The sequence below is a fragment of the Drosophila navojoa genome, chromosome X (assembly GCF_054131105.1).
Source record: "Drosophila navojoa isolate 15081-1374.11 chromosome X, UAZ_NAV_1.0, whole genome shotgun sequence".
Lineage (NCBI taxonomy): Eukaryota > Metazoa > Arthropoda > Insecta > Diptera > Drosophilidae > Drosophila > Drosophila navojoa.
This window is the reverse complement of record NC_142895.1, coordinates 1,129,787-1,150,350: the sequence shown is the minus strand read 5'-3', so window position 1 is coordinate 1,150,350 and position 20,564 is coordinate 1,129,787. Positions and strand designations below refer to the sequence as shown.

The window sequence follows — 20,564 nt, the reverse complement described above, 5'->3', positions numbered from 1 at the left end:
TGTTAACCGAATTTTCAATGAATTCGAGATAAGGGTCGTTCAGCGTGCCTCCATTGTTGCTTTCGACTTGAGCTCCATCATTATTATAGTGGATCAAATCATAGTAGCCTATGAAAATCATAGAGCCTGGTTTGGAATCACATTTTCATTTATTATTGAAAAACACGTCGTATAGACAACACCCAAAATTTGTTTCTAGTTTTTCAATTTTTCTATTTTTCTAACAACGAAATTATTCACACATAAATATATACCGATTCAAGTTTATTGGACACGTTCCACGGTCTGGGCCGCTCAAAGCGAAAAGGTATGTGCTATACTATACTAAGATGATGGCTCAGTTCCCAAGAGCCCTTAATTAATCTTTCGATTCATTTTCCAAACTATTTGCTTGGCGAATATGAAATACTTTCGTTTTCACGTAAATCCCGATTTTCCGAGATACCCAAAACAATTTCGTGCTAAATTAACCATAAATAAACACACATTTCATTTGGTATTCCACTTCAATTTTATTTTATTTTTTTTTTTTTTTTTGTTGCAAATAAAACTCAAAAAATTCCGTCTGCACTTTATATATATAATATTTTGTTGTAGTCAATAGAAATTCTTTTGGTACTTCTCGGTGTAGCGTACAGCATTTCGCAGCATATTTGATTTCCATATTAAATAGAGCAACACGTTCGACTTGTAAACCAAATAAGCTCTTCACATAAATTGAATTCGCCTTATACCAATATTGAATAATTGCAACAAAAAAAGCATTCAATGAATGCAAGTAGAAGTCTGAACGCGCTATATCATATATTATGCAGCAATGTATACACCTGATATTAGTGGATGATTTTACCAATAACGTCATAAGAAAGTTGTCTAGCTTATACTTAAGCCTTTATAAGTCTCCACAGGCCACCCTTAATAAGTCACTAAAGGTCTCCACAGCTCTTTATCTCACTATCAACAGCTCTCACCAACTGTCCATAGGTACAGGCAGCTTCCATACAAACTCTCCAATTCTCCACATTGTAATATCATAACTCTCCACTGCTCTGCACAATCAATGAACTAGTAATAGAGATTACCGATTTCGCATAGCTCTCAGTTACCTTTCGCAGGTTGCCAAACAACTCTTCACAGCTCTCCACAGTTAACTATGAGCTCTCTGAGCCTGCAATAGAACTTTCAATTATATTCTCAACTCTCCACAGCTCTGCTCAACTCTCCACAACTCTCTACCTTAGTCCATAACTCTCCAACTCTCCACATTGTGATATCATAATTCTCCTCTGCTCTGCACAGTCAATAAACTAGTAATAGAGATTACCGATTTCGCATAGCCCTCTGTTACATTTCGCAAGTTTCCAAATAACTCTCCACAACTCTTCACAACTCTCCACAGTTAACTATGAGCTCTCTGAGCCTGCAATAGAACTTTTCACTTATATTCTCAACTCTCCACAACTCTCCACAGCTCTCCACAACTCTCCACAGCTCTGCTCAACTCTCCACAACTCTCCACCTTAGTCCATAACTCTCCACAATAGCCCATATCTTTCTGACAACTATCCGAAACTCAATTTAAATCGAAATAACTCTTTGCACTCGCGCCATACGCTCGGCGCAACACTTTAAAAACTCGTCCGACTATAAATTTCAACAACAACTCGGCAAACAAACTCTACACACACACACACACACACACACATGCAGCGGGCGGCTCGTTGCAAATTGAATAAATGCAACAAATAGACCAAATGAGACTTGGCTATGCGAAAGCCCCTTTACAGCATTTGGTTTGTTTAAGAGGGAGCTTGGGCCTGGGCCTGGGCCTGGGCATGGGGTGTGTGTGTGTGGGCGTCGGCCACTCCCACAGGTGTCATTTGTAGTTTCGCCTTTTTCGGCGCAAATATTAAATTGCTGGATACGTTTCGACACCCGAAGTACCAGAGCCAGAGCGCAGGACCCGGATAGCTGGCTTGGCGATGCGAAGCACGTTCGAGACGGCCTCTGCGTTGGCTGCTTTTTGTATGCAATGAGCGCGCCAAAAGAATTCAAACTTTGGCTGCATATTTCCAGCTTGCTTTTTGTAATGCACTTCAAAATCTCTACGCGAGAAAAATGCAAAAGAAAGAGAGAGACAGAGAGTGCAAAGATATGCAGCAAATGCCACAAAGTCGAATATAAAAATCTATACCAGACTGCGCGCCTGAATGCATATGCATACATATTTCCACAACGAGTTGTTGTTCGCCACCTGCCGCAGCATGCATACAAAAAGACAGAGAGAGAGAGAGAGCGAGAGTGAGAGAGAGAGAGAGAGAGAGAGATAGTAGCAGAGACAGCTGCTTGCCTTGGCCGCCACCCAGTCGCATTTTTTTTGGAATATCCTTGACTAGATGGTATTATAATTCGATTACGACATGCATTTTATGTAGAGCGCAGTATTTGCTAGCATTTCAAGTATATCTGCTCATGGTCAGCGGGACAAGAAATGCTTTTATTTACTAAAAAAAAAAAAAAAAGATGGTGAATAAAATGGATATGGAAATGGAAATGATTAAGCTGCAGCACCTGACAGTTGACCCAAAAATATTTGCACAAAATATTTACCAGCCCAGACTCAGGAATTTAAAGCCAACGGAATGCAAGAGATTCGTTTGATGGCCGTTTAAGCTCAAGGCTTAGAGCTCATAAGCTTTTTATGGCTTTATGTTTCGATGGCGTGAGCGTATTACAAATGGGAAATCTGTACCTGTTTCTGTCTCTGAAACAAAGAGTTTTTCTGTTGGTCTACCTGTCTTCCTTCTGGCTTGCTATTTGTCTGTCGGTCCGCCCCAGGACTATCAGACTATCAGTGATAGATAGCTTTTTCTTGTAATAATCGATAAATATCGATACCCAAAAATTGCTCTCTAACCTACAAATGATCAAGACAGTATATTTTCTTTTTGAGCACTTTCTTATATACATTATATAATTCGCGTAAATATTCCCAACGAACTTGTTAGGCACTACCAAAATGAGTCTCATCTATGCATTTCTGTCCTTGCCAAACCAATTTCGATAAACAAAAACAGAAGTTAGCTGAAATGTCGAATTCCAAATCTTTTCAAATGCAAATCATTTCGTTATTAGTCAACTGAATTTTGCAAAACATATTTGGCTTGCCCCAAGCACACACTTGACTCTATGGATGTCGGCCCGTTGGAAATCAACCAAAATTGTGGCTCATTTCGAATGGTGGCAAAGGACTGCAGACAGGTAGAACAAGGGGAATTCATAGCCAGAGAGAGAGAGAGAGAGGGCGAGGAGAGCGAGGGTATAGCTGCAAAGGCATGTGATGACCGCTGCGATTGAAAATCGCTTGTTTTGATTGAGTTTAGAACCCAAAAGCCAAATATGCAAATTGAATTAGTTTTTGCACGACTCTGCTCGAACCATAGGCACACACACACGCACATCGTTCCACATGTGTTTGGCCACAAACAAAGTTGTCACCTTTCTCTCTCTATGTGTGTGTGTGTGTGTTTTGGTGGTTGCGGCATTTGCGTCAATTTGAATGCCATAAATCACGAGCGATGCCCGGACGCCGATCTGACCTAATGTCGAAGATGCGTTTCCGGCGCCAACCGGAAATGAGTTGTGAAATGAGACGCCAAGAAACAAAAGTGCTGCAAAAAGCGAAATGTACAAAAAGGGATAAAAACAAAAAAACAAAAAAAAAACACTCAACCGACAAACAGAACCAAAATAAAAGAGTAAAGAGCAAAGAAACAAATGATTAATTGCCCGGCATTTGTGCAGCTCGTTAGACGGCGACGAGCCGTCAACAAACATAAACAAAGCAAAAGTTCAAATCAAATCAATGCACAGCACATCAAATACTCTCTAACTACGGGCAGCCATATGACACCATATCATAAATCGCACAAATCTCATTGAACTCGATATATGTTCTATATCATTGTAGAATAAACATTTCTACTAAATATCAGTGAGCTACCTTCTCAACGAGCTGAGGTCTTATAGGTTTATATATGATTTATTGAGCTGATTTGCTTGATTTTCACATACGTACATACCGACTATATAGGGAATGCTTACAACAAATTTCAAGCACAATGCTCCAAGAGCAGCCGAGTTTCTGTAGATAGCTATATGATATCATATACATACATATGTTACATCTCATTATATAAGAAAAGTTTTACCATATGCTATTTACATGCAGAGATTAAGTGTACCAAACTCAAGGAAATCGGTTCATTCCATGTGTTGAGGAGAGAGTTGAGCCAAAGTTCATACTGTAATCGAAATACCCCATTTCAGATGAGTGCGACAACAAGCGTAAAACATTGCCTTAGACACACATCAGACGGCAGTCGGTGGCTGTTGCTGCTGTCCTTGTGGCTGGCTTTTGGGGGCCAACAATGGGTTAATGCAACAAAACAATTTTTCAACATGCTTTCATTTTGGCCTAATTGAATTGCCAAAAACTAAAGCTGTCAGAAATGCCCCCTTAAAAAAGGACGCTAAGCAAACCATAGGGCAGACACACACACACACACACGGCCAAACATATACGGGCAAACACACACACACACACACACAGACAGACAAGATTAATGAGCGTAAATCATTTCAAACATTTTTCAAATAATTTATGAAAATTTCTCTCGTCGTGAAAAGGTCGTCAGCATATTTTGGTAGTCATTTCTTTTCTCTGCTCGTTCGCAGTGGCAAAGCGAGCATATTGGCTTTTTAGTGAGTGGATTACTTGTAGTAAAATTGTCTGTGTTCACGGCTTGCACGAGTATCAAACCGTCAGCTATTCCCCATTGCTAAGCTATGGCTTGTTTTGGGCACTTTGCATCGTTGTTTTCAGCTTTGTTTCACTTTTTGATTTCATTTTTGCCTTGCCCACATACAAATCTCGAAACACTATTTGCATGCGCTTTAGTTGTACCCAAAATATATGCCCTGTAAAATAGGATTGGGTTGGATGAACTAGTTTCGATTCAAGGAACTTCTAGTTTATTGAGAGTAGTTAGTTGAACTGGACTCTCAGCACAGTTTAAAGGACTTTCATGGATAGTTTTAGTGACACACAGATGCAGGGCATCTGGTAGTCGAGCATACACGACTGTAACATTATGGCTACTTGTTATATTTATGTTTCGGTTGAGCTCTTTGGGTTAGTCAGATTTAATTATGCGTAAGCCAAACATAAACGCGACCATCTGCTTGAGATCATGTGAGTATTTAGCTTAATGGTGTGCGAAGGGCTTACGAGACTCGGACTCGGGGCCTCGGCACTATTAAGTGGACATTTTTGACAAATTTCCTCATATAGCTCGTACAGCTAGTTAATATTAAATATGTCATATTAGCTCGAAAGGGCCGGCAAATTTCAAGCATTCAAAAGGTCGACTTAACATTATGTTAAGTGTGAGAAAAGCTGTTAATTATAATTTTACGGTATGTTATTTTTAATATGATTTAAATAGAAATATGACGATGTGAAGATGATGAAGTGAATGCTGTTAGTTATAGTTCGATTCTGCATTTAGTTGAGTTGCTCTGTTCTCTGTTCTCTGTTAACAACATGTTAATCGCATGCCAAGCAGCTGCTAGCAATGTAAGGCATTTCTTTAGGGTAAATGCTAAACTGCACTTTAAGGCTTAAATTAGCTGCAGCTCAATGAAACTGCGAGAAGTGTCGAGCCAGATGCCCGATTCAGCACTCGAGCACAACGAGCATAAACAACCGACACGCACTTAAGGTAGAGGAGGTTTTTGGCTCGATTGTTGTCGCAGGAAACTCAACTGACAGGCACACACTCCACGTTACACAGCCTGAGTTTGAGTTTGGGGCTCAAGTTCCGGCCCCAAGGCCAAGTAAGAGCCGCACATAAATCTCATTGTTCTAGCCGAGTGCAGGTCTCTCGTCTCTCGGTAAACTTGACAAATCTGCAGCCCGAATTAATGAAAATTGCAATTTCCAGCAGCAACAATGAAGCTGTTTTCCTTATTGCCGACTTCTCTGCTCTTCTCTGCGATTCTCATAAATATAAATTACAGCAAAAGTATCAATACCAGCATCAGTATTAGTAGCTCTATTCGTATTGCAGCTGTAGCTGTAGGTGTGGGATGCATTCGGGTTCGCCTCACATGCAATGCAAAAGTGCAATGTTAATTACGCACCATCTGAATCGGAAGCGGATATGCAGAGAGCTGGTTAATCATTGTGAAGTGACAGGCAGCTCTGGCTACAGCGACATCTGACACATACATATGTACATGTGTATGTATCTATACATGGAATAATTTGAACATGACACTCACTTTGTTGCTTTTGAGAGATACAAAGTGCTCGTTGCAGAAAAGACAATTATATCCGGCACTCGGTACAGCGATGCGACATGTGATTAATTAATTACTTAGCCGAGCGCACGCAGTGAAACCGAATGGAGTTTACTTCCAAAAATTAATAGCCAAACTCTCTGCAAAGTAATTGAGTAGTCCAAGGGTCTAAGCTGACTGAATCACGTTAGACGAGTGCCAAACGCACTGATTACAGACTTCACAGGAGGATGCTCCACTTGGAGCGATTATATGAATTATCTTTTCGGTTCGCAGACAATGAAATACCCTAGCAAAAGTGCGCCTCAAATGGGGTATATAGGGGTATAGCTGTTGCTCTCTTCAATCTTGCCAGGCAAATGGTAGTCAAAAAATTTTCAGCTGAAACTTTGATGTTGTACTTCACCTTAACTGATGGAAATTTGAAGGTTTTTCCCAGTGCTCATTGCGAGCGCAAAAAGTTGCAGCGTTGCATAGAGCTGCGCCCTTTGGGGCTCGCCAAATTGGCATCAAATTTCACATAACATTCCCCAGCATTTTTATTGTGAGCGCTGTCTGGCTGGCTGTTTGGCTAGTAGTTGAAATAATTATGTTTAAAGTTGATATTCAGCCACGCTTTACCCTGGCACAAAGTAGTTTTTTTTTTTTTTCCCCCTTTTAGTTAACATATTTTGCACAAAAGAATTAAGTCGCGCTGTTAACGAGCGCACTTGATATGCTTTATGCCGGTATTTAATTCCTCCATTTTGTAGTTGTAAAACATTTTTGTATTGCGGGGTGGTGGGGGAGGCAGCGACGGCGTTTATTTAAAAATGCGCATATGCTTTGACGACCAAACAACAATATTTGTGAGCATCATAGGAATATAAAATATACAGATATACGAATACATATGTATTTACACACATACATACATATATATTTATATACTATCTGTATACATTATAAGCAGACAGACATCAAGTGTGTGTGTGTCTGCGTGTGCTGTTGTAGGTCTGTCTCTATATTTTGTATGCATTCCATAGAAATTTACATAAAATAATATCAGAGAGCATCACAGCACGGTATGAAACAAGTACAAGTGCTTTTTAATCAGGAGTGCACGACTAACAGCTACCCGGTAGCGTTGACAAACACCCTTAGCAAAACCTATCCAATTTGAGAACTCGAGTTAATTCTGTATGAAAGAGTAGAAGGGACAGACAGACAGACATGACCAGAACTACAATATATATATATATATACTCTATGACGATTCGTCTCTCTTCGTTCCATTGAAAACTTCTTTAAATAATCCATGAGTAAAACCTCAGCTTCTTCTTCACTTTTCTCATCAGCATAGTACTCTACTAGATAGTAGATTAGCTCGTCTACTGATCCTGACCAGAACTACAATATATATTTATATATATAATATATGACGATTCGTCTCTCTTCGTTTCATTGAGAGCATCTTTAAATAATCCATGACTAAAGCCTCAGCTTCTTCTTCATTTTTCTCATCTTCATTTACTCTCAGCTAGACATGGTTAGGTAAGCTCGTCTATTGATCCTGGCCAGAACTACAGTTTATATATACTCTATGACGATTCGTCTCTCTTCCATCCGTTGAAAGCATCTTTAAATAAGCCTTAGCTTCTGCTTCATATATATATACTCTACAATACATATATTTTCTGCGACGATTCGTCTCTCTTCGTTTCATTGAGAGCATCTTTAAATAATCCATGACTAAAGCCTTAGCTTCTTCTTCACTTTTCTCATCTGAGTACTACTCTCTACTTTTTTACCTTCTATATTATAAAACCTGCCATTATTGACATACCCCTTTCCCAATTACTTCGTACAGGGTATACAAACAGCTGTTGATTTGCTATATGTTTATGCTGGACCTTGCCTGCTTCTGTATTTTCGTATTTTTGGGCTGAATTCATCAGCAGTAGGCGCCAAAGACAAAGCGACGCCAAGTCGCAAAGTGCCAGATAGAAATTTGTTACTTGCGTGAGTTTACATAGTAATATGCTCTGCTCTGGGTGTACGCATACCCTGCCATCTGAATTGCTGCATATTTTTGTGACTTCCAAATGCAAATGCGATTGCCGTTCATAAATGCAGATTCCATTAATTTGTTGCAACATGACAAATGGACGATAGATATATTTTTTGGCTTCAAGCGGCAAAGTTTCAATTCAGATAAAACACATAATAAACTCTTTCATATGAAAGCAGTATGAATATCTGAAAAAAACAACAGTTTAAACGTTTTTCAACACTGAAATTTGTATGAAAACTCTATTAAAGCTATGGACAGATCATTGACAGCAATACAAATAACGAATTCTTGAAACAATGCATTGCTTTAAGGCTACAGTGTTGAAAACTACTTGACACATTAACCAACACTGATGCACTGTTATCACAAACTTCTAGCTGTAACGGCAGGCAACTGTTAGGCACTTTCTTGAAGACCCCGCAGAGGAATTTCTAATGTAAAATGAGCTCTTTGAGTAGTAGTGTTGAAAAATTTATCAATAAACATTAACTTTCCAATACTAGAATCCATTAACTGCGAGCAATACGAATAACTCATGAGCACCGTATAAATTAGTGTGTTTCATTTGCCGATAAGTAATGCGTGCAATGAAACGCTTTAAGCTTGGGCCACGCCCACGCCCACCACCACCACGCCCACGCGGTGCAATTCAATACGATGCTCGAGTTAATCTAACTTTTGGTTTTATCCATGTCCATGGGGAATCAGCGAATGTTCAACTAATAACACTGGGGTATTAAACGCTCCAAATATCTGGTGACCAAAATAAAAGCTAAACAGAGAGAGAGAGAGAGGGAGAGAGAGAGAGAGAGAGGGAGAGAGAGCTGAGGCTAGCTCCACAAATGAAATACTATTTATTTATTTATTTACCCAAACAACAAACATAAATTGCACAAAAGCTAAAACTAATCACAGGACAGCAGCAGCAGCAGCAGCAACAGCTGCAAACAAACCAGCGACTGCTCGAACATCGAGCATGCACGACTAGCAGATACCCTGTTTGATGATCAAAGCTAATTGCGCTTAAGGCAATGAGGACTTGAATTAAGTGAATGGATCTTACATCTACTATCTACTATCTATGTGATATGTTCATGTTATAAGAGTCTTTATAACTTTAATTACCTCTTTTCTGCTTACCCAATTTATAGGGTTTAGGTCTTATAAGCCTTGGGTTGTGTTTGTAGTATAAGCGGCTGAAATGAAGCAATTTGTAAGCAGTTAAAGTTTATATGTTAAATGCATAATGCTAGCTTAGCTCTAAGTTTATAATCTAGGACATAGGCTATGGCTATCGATACTTATCGATAATACTTAAGATACAAAATATTTTAAATTGCAGGAAATCACTATAAGTCTTGAGCAAAAATCTTTGATGACCTTGTTAGCAATCTTTAAGCTATTATCAATATATATCGGTAATTAATTTATCGATAACTATCATTCTGATAAAAAACGATCAAAGCATAATACAAATAGAAGATATACAACTCTTTTTATGGCAGAGACTAGATTAATTGATATAACTGTTATCTGTTATCCAAAACTAATGCTCATCAATATGCATTTTGTCCAATATAAGTGCAGGGTATATAGAAAAGCGTAAACAACTTTTTGGCTTTTGGTGCGTTTTTGGCGTTTTGTCACCGAAATGCAAAAAGTTGAGCGCGGCAAATTGCAAAGAGCAAAACAACAACAAAAACAACAAAACCCAAAAAAAAAATACCAAAATGGCCAAATGCGATGCTTAGCACATTGTCAGCACAGCTAGCTGGATGTGTGTCTGTGTGTGTGTGTCTGTGTGTGTGTGTGTGCGTTTGGTATTTGCATAAAATTTAAATTTCATTTCTTCGATTTGGGCCAAGTCAACGAGGCAGCCAAAACGAGCCGAGGGTCGCTTTAAGGCAACGATTTGTATGCACGAACGTGCAGCCTCGAATCCCATTTACAACTCAATGATTTTCCAAATCACATACACACCCGCTGTGTGCGTGTGTGTGTGTGTGTGCGGATGAGCAATTTGAAGCGCATTTGCAAATGTGGCACGACACGTACTTAAAGCAACACACACAACAATTTCGAGCTGAGAGAGCCGAGAGTCTAACGGCTAATTACACGACAATTTTCAATGATTTCTCGTCTCTCTTCTCTTTTTTTTTTTTTGGCTCTGCTTGCGCCCTTCTCGGCAATTCTCATGCCAGAAGCTGTTCGAGCTGTGCACCACAGCAGTTGGCGCTGTTTGTGCTTTATGTTTTTGCCGGAACAGCTGGCCATTTGCTGACTTTAAAGCGCAGCAAAACTATGCTAGGCATGCTTGGCTAATAGATACTACGTGATTAGAGATTACTCATATACCCTGTAATATTACGTATTAAAAGTTCTGTGAAGATTTTAAGCAGCAATGCCATGAATATAATCACCAATAGCTTGCTCTGATTCAGCTCGACTAGTATTTACCCTGTATGTATGTGAGGGAAACACAATTTTATGGACATAAAGGGATATTTGTAGAACTATTGCTAGAATATTATTGAATTTATGAGCAGTTAAGCTTGGAATACATTGACCGACTTCAACATACCCTGTATACGCAGCTAAAGTGCCAATTTCTTATTAAATGATAGCCTACATGACCATAAGATACCCTGTAGATAGCTAAAAAGTGTTGCAAAACATGCCCGCCTAACTGTGCACACATTTTAGAGGGTATATTCTCATATGAAATACGCTTCACACGCCCGACCGATGTCTGTGCAGTGTATAAAAATGCGTGAAAAATCTGTTGAGCTTGACCTTTGCCGGCGAGGCCCAGTGGTACAAGACCAAAGAAGGTCGGCGCTTGGTATTTGGTATTTTGGGTCTATGTGTGTGCGTGCGTGTGTGGGCGTATCTCACGCACAATCAACACGAGCTCCAACTGGAATACAACTGGAACCCAAGGTCTCCCAGACTTCCCACCAAAGAGCTGTCAGTCCATCTGTGCCGTTACTCTGTTGTTGCCGTTGTTGATTCTTAAAGTTTATCCGATTGTTTAATGAGCTCTGAACGAAATAGAAATCAATGATGCGAATTTTATGCGCCTTTGGCAGACCCTGCCATGGACACTGGAACAGACTGGTCAAGAGACAGCAGGAGAGGGAGCGGGAGGGGCGCGAGGGCGAGGGCGAGGGTGGGAGCGAGGAAGACAGGGAAACACGTCAGGACAATATGGTTATGCTTTGTGTTAGGATTGTTTGGTCTCTGGTTCGAACACGCATTTGTCGACAAAATAATAAACAGTTTGCGAGCTTCACACACACAGACACAGAAACACAGAAAGCATGTGAACAAAAGGCAACAACAAAATAAAAAGAAGAGAGAAAGAGCAAAAGGAAAAGGAAAAACAGTGTACAGCTGCTATATAGAGGAGTTCGCATTCCCCCGCATCGGACTCGGAACGCCAAATGCGAATTCGGACATTTGGTTTGGACGCCATCGAGTGGGCGTTGGGCGCGAGCGAGTCAGCAACTCGATTGCTCAATGAGTTGCGAATGCTGAAAAATGTTTGCAAATATGCTAAAAGCGAACAGCACGAAATATCATAATACAAACATCCGAGCATCGAGTTATGAATCGAGTGCCAGACTCGGAATCAAACTCATGTCTCACTTCTCTCTCTCCCGTTTTTTGCCAGCTGCCATTCATCACAAATTCAGCAAAACTAACAATACTCGAGGATTACCAACATGGTAATCGTATATCAATTGAAATCGGCTAGCAATTGGTTGAGTGAGAACTTCTGTTATGCTCCCATCCAAAAACAAAGACGAAAACGAAAAAACTGGGGGAAGAGAAACAAGAAAAATGAGATTGAAACAACTTTGCTCAATGGATATGGATATGGATAATATATACAACAGCTAACGTCATGAGCCATAAAATGGGGAAAAACAATAATAGAGCCAGTGAGAAGAGCGAAAAAGTTATTCAATTAATATTCATCTGCTGAATAGGGACTTTTGCGCCCCTCTCAGCGCTTCTCATACAAATCAATTCACAAAAATTGAACGAAATCGAAGAAGTGAGAAGCGCTTGATTCTGAAAGATGTAAAAAAAGATGTGGGAGAAAAAAAAAAAGAGGAAATAATAGCCGAAGTGAGAGGAAGAAAGACAAATCTTTAGCTGGACAAAAACAGATTAAGAGAGAGGGGTATGAAATAATGGGATACTAATCGAAGTGAGAGGAAAAATTAGATAGGAAAAGAAGATTATGAAAAGACGGAGGGAGACGAAAGGACAAAGAGAATGAAAGCGAAATTTGAGAAAAACGGAGGGAGATAGAGAGAGAGAGAGAGGTTTAGGGAGATAGAGCATGAAAGCGTACAGAGAGGAAAGAGGGAAAGAGAGCGAAAGATAGTAGGAGAGAGAAAGATAAGACAGAGAGGGAGAGGTGTTAAACGACACACGAGAAACAGAAGTGACAACTAAGGGGGGGCTGTAGGGCCTCTCACCTACACAGAGAGAAAAGGGGTGAAAAAGGAAGAGAGATAAATGTCAACTAAAAAACTGAATTATATTATCATAGACTCTATATAAGCTGTCAAAAGCAATAAATGCAGATACAAATATACAAAGGCTATATAGCCTTCCTCATTTCACTTTGTCGTCGCCTTTCTCCTCCCACTCACTCTCTTCACGCCCACACCTTGCTCTCTGGGTAGCTGAAGCAATTGTCAATTGGCGTAAGTGAAAGGTGGAATTGGCATTTGTTTGCCATTTCCAATTTATATATTTATATTTATTTTAAAGACAATTTGTTGGCTCGAGTTGGATTTTGATTTGATTGTTTTTGCTTTGCCGCGCTCGGATCGAGGCGAGTTGAGATATCAGGAAACAGGTCAACTGGAAAAAGCGTTCAGGGTCAATTGATTCTAATTACTTGGCCCAGAATTGTTTTTAGCCATTGCGTAACGTTATTTGGGCAAAAAACGAGAAAAAAAAACTGCACGCGTTGAAGCGTTCTATGCATTCAATTGGAAATACATGGGCATTGACAAAAAAAAAAAAAATGAAGCAAAGGAGACAAAAGGACCTGGAGGTCTACAGGTCTGGGGCTGCTTGGAGCTCTGGGGGGCTCGTTCTGTTTATCTGCAGGAATTCACCTTTCTGGCACTGCCAATAAAAATATAAAAATATGAAAATCAAGCAGGCTGTGAGAGAGCGCGCGACAACTCTACAGAGTTGTCACACACCCACACACACACACACACACACACACACAACAAACGCAACTCCTCGTCCCCCCCAGTCAGACGAATGTAATCAAGTGTATTCTGGTGAAATAATTGAAATTCTATTGAGTCACATTTCATTTATGTATGTACATCTTCCCCTCTCTGTCTCTCTGTCTCTGTATGCTCGCTGTCTCATTTGCTCTTACATATATTTATGTTCGCTTTGCATAAATTTCAATACGGATTCGAATTTCCAATTTCCTATATATAAATTGAGCTACAGTAGATGTTCGCTTGAGTGAACTAATTAAAATCATGTCAACCTATCGACAATAAATATATTATGTTATGCAATGCCATTATAATACATCCATTATACCCATGCTCATGCGCATGGGTATGATCGATTTGTCATGCAATATGTTACGCCGGAAATGAAGTTGGGCCTCATATAGTCAAGGTCGATTTCGAGCATACTCTCCTTTTGGGAACTAGTTCTCTAGTTCTGTGAACTAGAATTACTGCATCGACTGCTGGTAATACTCTCAGCCTATTTTCAGATGGAAATGACTGCCTAAAGATTCTGCACAGTGAATTGGTTCTTTTGAGCGCTTACCAAACTAGCTCTTTACCTTGAAAAATAGATATACCCTGTTCTCACTCTATAGATTATTATCCATACGCATCAAGCATGTTCCTCCCTCTATTCATTCAATGCATCTAGTTTCTATAAGCACTTAACCAGAGCTGAACCTGCTCTCAACTGCTTTGCTCTTCACAACTGCTGCTTGAATAGTTCCACTCTCAATGGCCGGGCACAATGTGAACTAGTTCTTTTGAGCTGGCAGCAAGTTCCGCTGGACAGTGACTCTGCTTGAAACAACTTCCACACCCATCCTCAACGCTACAGCTGTTGCATGAAAGGCAAGTGCTCTCAAGAACTAGTTCTTTTGAACACAACCAACTAGAGCCGAGCGCAGACAAAGTTTTACTTGTTTGTGTTTTCTCTTTTACGGATGGGAAACAGCGGCAGACCGGTAAAGGGGGCGTGTCAGGTTCACAGCTCATTTACTCTCCATTTAGTTATTCAGGGCGATATCTATATGCGATAGATAGTCGCTCTGTCTACAGATAGATGCGAAAGTATTTCGTGCGCACTTTCGCCGGCAAATGAGGAAAATGCAAATTGCGCGTTTTCACACTTATTCTTGTTGTTGCTCTCGTTGTTGCTGTTGTTGTTGTTGTTGTTGTTGTAATTTTTCTTTTCAGTTTTTTGTGCACTTTATTTTTCCTGCACATTATGCGGCGATGGCGGTGGCAGCGGTGGCTGTTGCTGCTGCAGCCACATCCATTGCCACAGCTCGACCCCAGCATTGAGTTGTTGTCACACACACACACATACGTATATACATATACATGCACAGACACATGCAGAGACACTTACACAAATGGGGTCAGAAGTCTGCATTTTTCAATATCATTGGCGCCGAACGGTGGCTGCCAACACACACACACACACACACACACACACACACACACACACACAGGCATATAAATATATACATATATACATGTGCATGTAGGCGCACACACACTCACACTCACATGTGCAGCCAAATTTATGCATATATAAACTTGGAAAAGGGTTTGCCCATAAGTATTTCGCACGCCCTGAACTTTATGTTGAGGCCTAAGGTATCCGATTCATATATATGTATGTATATATATACATGCATAAGTGTATATGTATATATATGTATATGTGTTTATTTATATTGTGATGCAATCGATTGTTAACAAAGCAACAAATCTTTATGCACACACGCACACACTTGTGCATACGAGATGAACTACATATGCATAAACACATTAATGAATTTATATATATATACATGCATTATACATATATATACATATATAACCATATACATGTATTTACACACACACATCTCAATAAGGTAGAAATGTGACGAATTCACCTGCATTTACTGCAAACACGTAATGACGAGGCCGAGCATTCAGCGCTCTACTACGCAAGCTGGATAGAGCTAGATATAGTGTTTATACAATCGGCAGCCTAAGTCGAGGCATAGGCAAAGGAAAGGAGTGCAAGAGAAGCATTATTTCACATCTATAATATATAATAGAGTTGATTATAACCGAAATTTGACTTGTACATTTATCTATAATTTTACTATATACATATATATTTTTCAGTTTATCGAAAAACTATTGTATTGCATTTCAGGGGTTTCATCGATGAGGTGAATCTATATCAGAGGTGAATCTATCGCTCTCTCTGTTTCTCTTTTTTAGTCAGAGCCTGATGATCAGAATTACCTTTTTACTCGACTGGAACTATAAGTTTGGTATATTAAAGTTTTCCAAGTGCAAACAGGTGTCTATATATCTGTCTATTCATATGGGGCGCAGTACTCAAGAAGTGAAACATTAGCTATTCAGATACTTACGTAAAATAAACTCTATATCTACATAAGCCACGATCCATATCAATACTGGGATACTTCAACTGTCCGAGCTAGAAGTTGCAATTTCTTTATCCTCAGGATATGCCAACAGCTCGACTGCTGCCATAGGGTACTACTAGTCATGCATCTGGCTGAACTTAGCACTGTGAACGAGTCCAGTGCGGCGAGTCAAAATTTTTGATGTGCGCCATTTTGTGGCGTCTGACGCTGGCCTTCGCCCTGCTTTGTGTGTGTGTGTGAGTGTGCAAGTGCTGTTGACCTTGGCAACGAGGCGCGTGCGGCATGCGGCATGCGGCAACCTTTATAATGGGAGCTTAAATTCATTTACATATCGTATAATGCATGCTCGTATCATCATATTTGTATAGCGACTTGAATGTGTGTTTAATTACTTCGGCAAAGCACACACACGCATATGCTCTCGCTCTCCCCCTCGCTCTCCCTCTCTCTCTCTCGCTCCATCTCTCTCTGGCACACAGACACGCCCAGCAGAGGCCCCGCACATCGACAGTTGAAGTTTTAAGCCTCGCCTCGCACGCGAACGCCCGCAAGTATGCAGCAAATTTGTTAAGCCGCATCTGTGCGGAAAATCTGTCAGGCCCAAAGCGCCAGCGACTTCCAAAAGTAACCCCCTCCAACCTCTCGCAACCCCTCTCGAACGAACGCCGCCCATGGCCTTAGAATCGTAAGACTTAAGCAGTCGCGTAATTGGCGCAACTTTTCGCCCAGCCACATGCAATGCAGTCATTCGCATGAAAGATATCAAATGCACATAGTATACCATTCTCTATGTATGTACATATATGCATATATGTATATGTCTGAAATGGAGATGTACAGGTAAACATATACATATATGCACATTAGATTTGTTGGTATGAAAGTCGTTTATTAATTGGTTTCATGACTATTTAACATATGCAACTGAGTAGATTTTCAGAGGGATTCGAGGGATTTGCTATTGGGATGATAGATTGTTATTGTTATACCCTGAACGCATTGAAAATGCAAAATCGGGGTATCATGATTTTGTGAAAAGCATGTAACAGGCAGATGGAATCATCGCATCCCATCCCATGGACTACATATATTCTTGATCAGGGCGACTCAGCAGTCGATTTAGGCCTGACCGTCTGTCCGTTTGCATGAACGCCAAGATCTCGGAAGATATAAGATCTAGAAATTTGGCACGTATATGTGAGTATACCACACGCAGTATAAGCTTATCATATTTTATTGATAACTCATTCGATATATTTTTATCTAGAATAATCGATAAATTGATTTGGTTTTTTCGGCCTAATTTGAGCACTTTTAGATTTGGAAGCTTCAGATTTACGAAGATTTTATAATTTACAAATTTTAGCTACACCATGTGAATATCATCTTGGAGGGTTCAGGGTATCTACTAGTCGAGTTTTTATTTAGGAGTACTCGAAGACCATTGACAGATATTTTAAAGCACTCATTTGCAAGCAAACATATAGAAAATCTTCTCTTGGAGTCGAAGAGCTCTAACACCTGAGATTCAAATAGCAATATTCACGCCTTGGATTCGTGGAAAGACTCAATAGATCACACTCGTATAAACTATGACGTAGACTAAGAAACGGGGCTGGGGCTGGGCACGCACAATGGGCTAGCGTATACCCTAACAAATATTATTGAAATAGTTCAATTCTAACTACGCTTGGACTAGTCTAGAGACTCCTTGATTGCTCCTTGCTAAGTTCCACTTAATAAACCTTGCACATTAACAGGCTCTTCTCAAAGCAATTCCACACATGCATCGACTGTATATTGATATTTATGGAACAAGCTGTCCTTGTGTGTTGCCTTATAAGAAATTAGGGTCAGGCGAAAGTAATAGTGGGGCATCCACATTGGAAAAATTATAATTGATAATGTAAACCGAGTTGAGCCAAACAGTGTGCGAAAAGCTGCAAAATTTAAGTGGTTTATTGCGAACTCTGTGCGCCATAGAGGGACAGAGTGACTGAGAGGGAGCGAGAGAGCAATAGCTGATGGGTGCTGCTTGGTTATTTTTCTTCCTTTTTTTTTATTTTGGGTAGCGTAAATAAAGCATAAACAAGACTAAACAAAAATCCCTGACGAGCTGTTATTTGCATTTTGTTGATTAAGCAAATTTAAAACTTTGCTACCAAAAGAGACGGCGTGCGAGTGAGTGGAGCGAGAGGGAGAGAGGCAGAGTGCGAGAGCAAGGGAGTCGAAGACAAAAACCAAACGACAGGTGGCGTGTGTGTGTGTGTGTGTGTGTGTTGCACGCGCTCATTTTACTGGACTTTTCTTTACTTTGCCGGATTTTGCTTTTGGTTTAGTTTGGTTGATTTTTTCCTTTTCTCTTTTTTTTTTTTGTGGAGTTCGGAACGAACTGGCAACCAAATGCAGCTTAAAGTTATTACACTTCAGCACAATTGAAAGCAGCAACAGAGCACACACACACACACACACTCACACACACACGCGCACATAGTGTAGTTCACAGACTCATTCACACATTTCCCAAAATACTCTGGAGGGCTGCCGCAATGCTTCCTCTGACTGAAACTTTTGTGTTGGTTAGCGTGTATTAGTGTTAGTGTGTGTGTGTGTGTGTGTGTGTGCTAGTGTTGGAAAACTAGCCAGTTGGTCAGTCGAAAAAATAGTAAAAAAGTTTTGCTTGGCACTCGAGCAGCGACTGTGTTTGCGTTTGCCACTCAAGTGCGAGTTATTAAGCGAGTTAGTTTTTCGGATTTTCCTATCAAATTTATTTGTTGTTTGCTTTTACCTGCACACACACACACACACACACACGCAAACTTGGGGTCCCTTTCACACACAGAGACATCAGTCCTCTTGCTTCCTCTGTCTGACTTTCAGCTTTAGCCCATTGATTGGACTTCTCATTGTTCGTTCCCTTCATTCACTTCACTTCATTTGATTTATTCATTTGTTGAGACACTCGTTCCGTGCCATTTTCTCTGCTTACCGATTTCTTGTTTCGCTTTTCAATAAAGCTTTGCATGAGCTGCGAAATTGTGAAGAGCGTGAAAAAGAAACACCTCGAAACGCGAACGAATGATCAAACTGATGGAGACTGCAGATTCGATTCGTCAAAAGGAAAGCCACCTTGATGGTCATGCTTATGAGTAATGAATAATGAGCAATGAGGAATGAGTATTGAGTATTGAGTAATGAACCATGACTGATGACTGATGAGTGATGACTGATGAGTGATGACTGATGAGTGATGACTGATGAGTCATGAATGAGTATTGAGCATTGAGTAATGAACCATGACTGATGACTGATGAGTGATGACTGATGAGTGATGACTGATGAGTCATGACTGATGAGTGATGAATGATGACTGTTGATTGATGACTGTTGATTGATGACTGAGTGATGAGCATTGAGTAATGAACCATGACTGATGACTGATGACTGATGACTGATGACTGATGACTGATGACTGATGACTGATGACTGATAACTGACTGATGAGTGATGACTGACTGATGAGTGATAGTGATGACTGGTGACTGATGAGTGATGACTGACTGATGGGTGGTGACTGATGATTGATGATTGATGAGTTATGACTGATGACTGACTGATGACTGACTGACTGAGTGATGACTGACTGATTAGTGACTGACTGAGTGATGACTGACTGATGACTGACTCATTGATGACTGACTGATTAGTGACTGACTGAGTAATGAGTGATGACTGACTGACTGATTACTGACTGATGAGTGATGAGTGATGACTTATGACGAGTGTGCAGAGTTAAAGGATTATATATATATCTGTCTTATGAGATGTTCTCCTCTTCAGCTTTCTACTGCTTTATTAGCATAATAAAATTTATTTGGCATCTCGATTTCTCTGCTTTGTCGACTTTGTTTCATCTTTAACATCTTTATCAACTTCTTTACTTTGTGGCCTTTGTCGCGCTTATTGTAGCCATCATTTACGACTGCTGCCGCTCCAATTACTTAACATGCAGCTAAAGTACTTGAACTCCAAAAAAAAAAAAAATGAAAAACAAGAAACTTTAGCCAAAAGCCGAAGGCTGTCGCCCCGCCAACGGCCAAACATTGTCGCAACGCATTCAATTTAACTTTCACAATTGCAATCGCATTGGCATTGCGACATTCACTTTTCATTTTTAGCTCCCTCCTCAAGCGCCCCCCCTTCAGTAGAGCCCCCCACTACAGCCTCTAGTCCCAGTCTTGGGGCGGAGCTGAAGCCTGCGCTGGCGCCACATGCGCCACATGACCACAGGCCATAACTCATGACCATCCAGTCCGCCAGCGTTTTTCTCCTCCCAGTGCCACGCCCCTGACCCGGCCTCCCTCTTCAGCTACCCCCTCGGACTTGTTACCACTTGGCATCATTTTTCGGCGTCAAGTTTGCAACGCCCGTTCATTCATTCAATTG

General features: G+C 40.4%; 1 protein-coding gene across 1 annotated transcript in view; it reads left to right on the top strand.

The window, feature by feature from the left end:
* Positions 1-224: 224 nt before the first annotated feature.
* LOC149090507 (uncharacterized) overlaps positions 225-20,564 on the top strand; it is a gene marked incomplete at its 5' end in the record, with an annotated part of 31,652 nt that continues 11,312 nt past the window's right edge. Inside the window, one exon of the mRNA XM_089264890.1 lies at positions 225-307. Within this exon, the coding sequence (XP_089121016.1) occupies positions 225-307 (83 nt within the window). The remainder of the gene's footprint in view (positions 308-20,564) is intronic.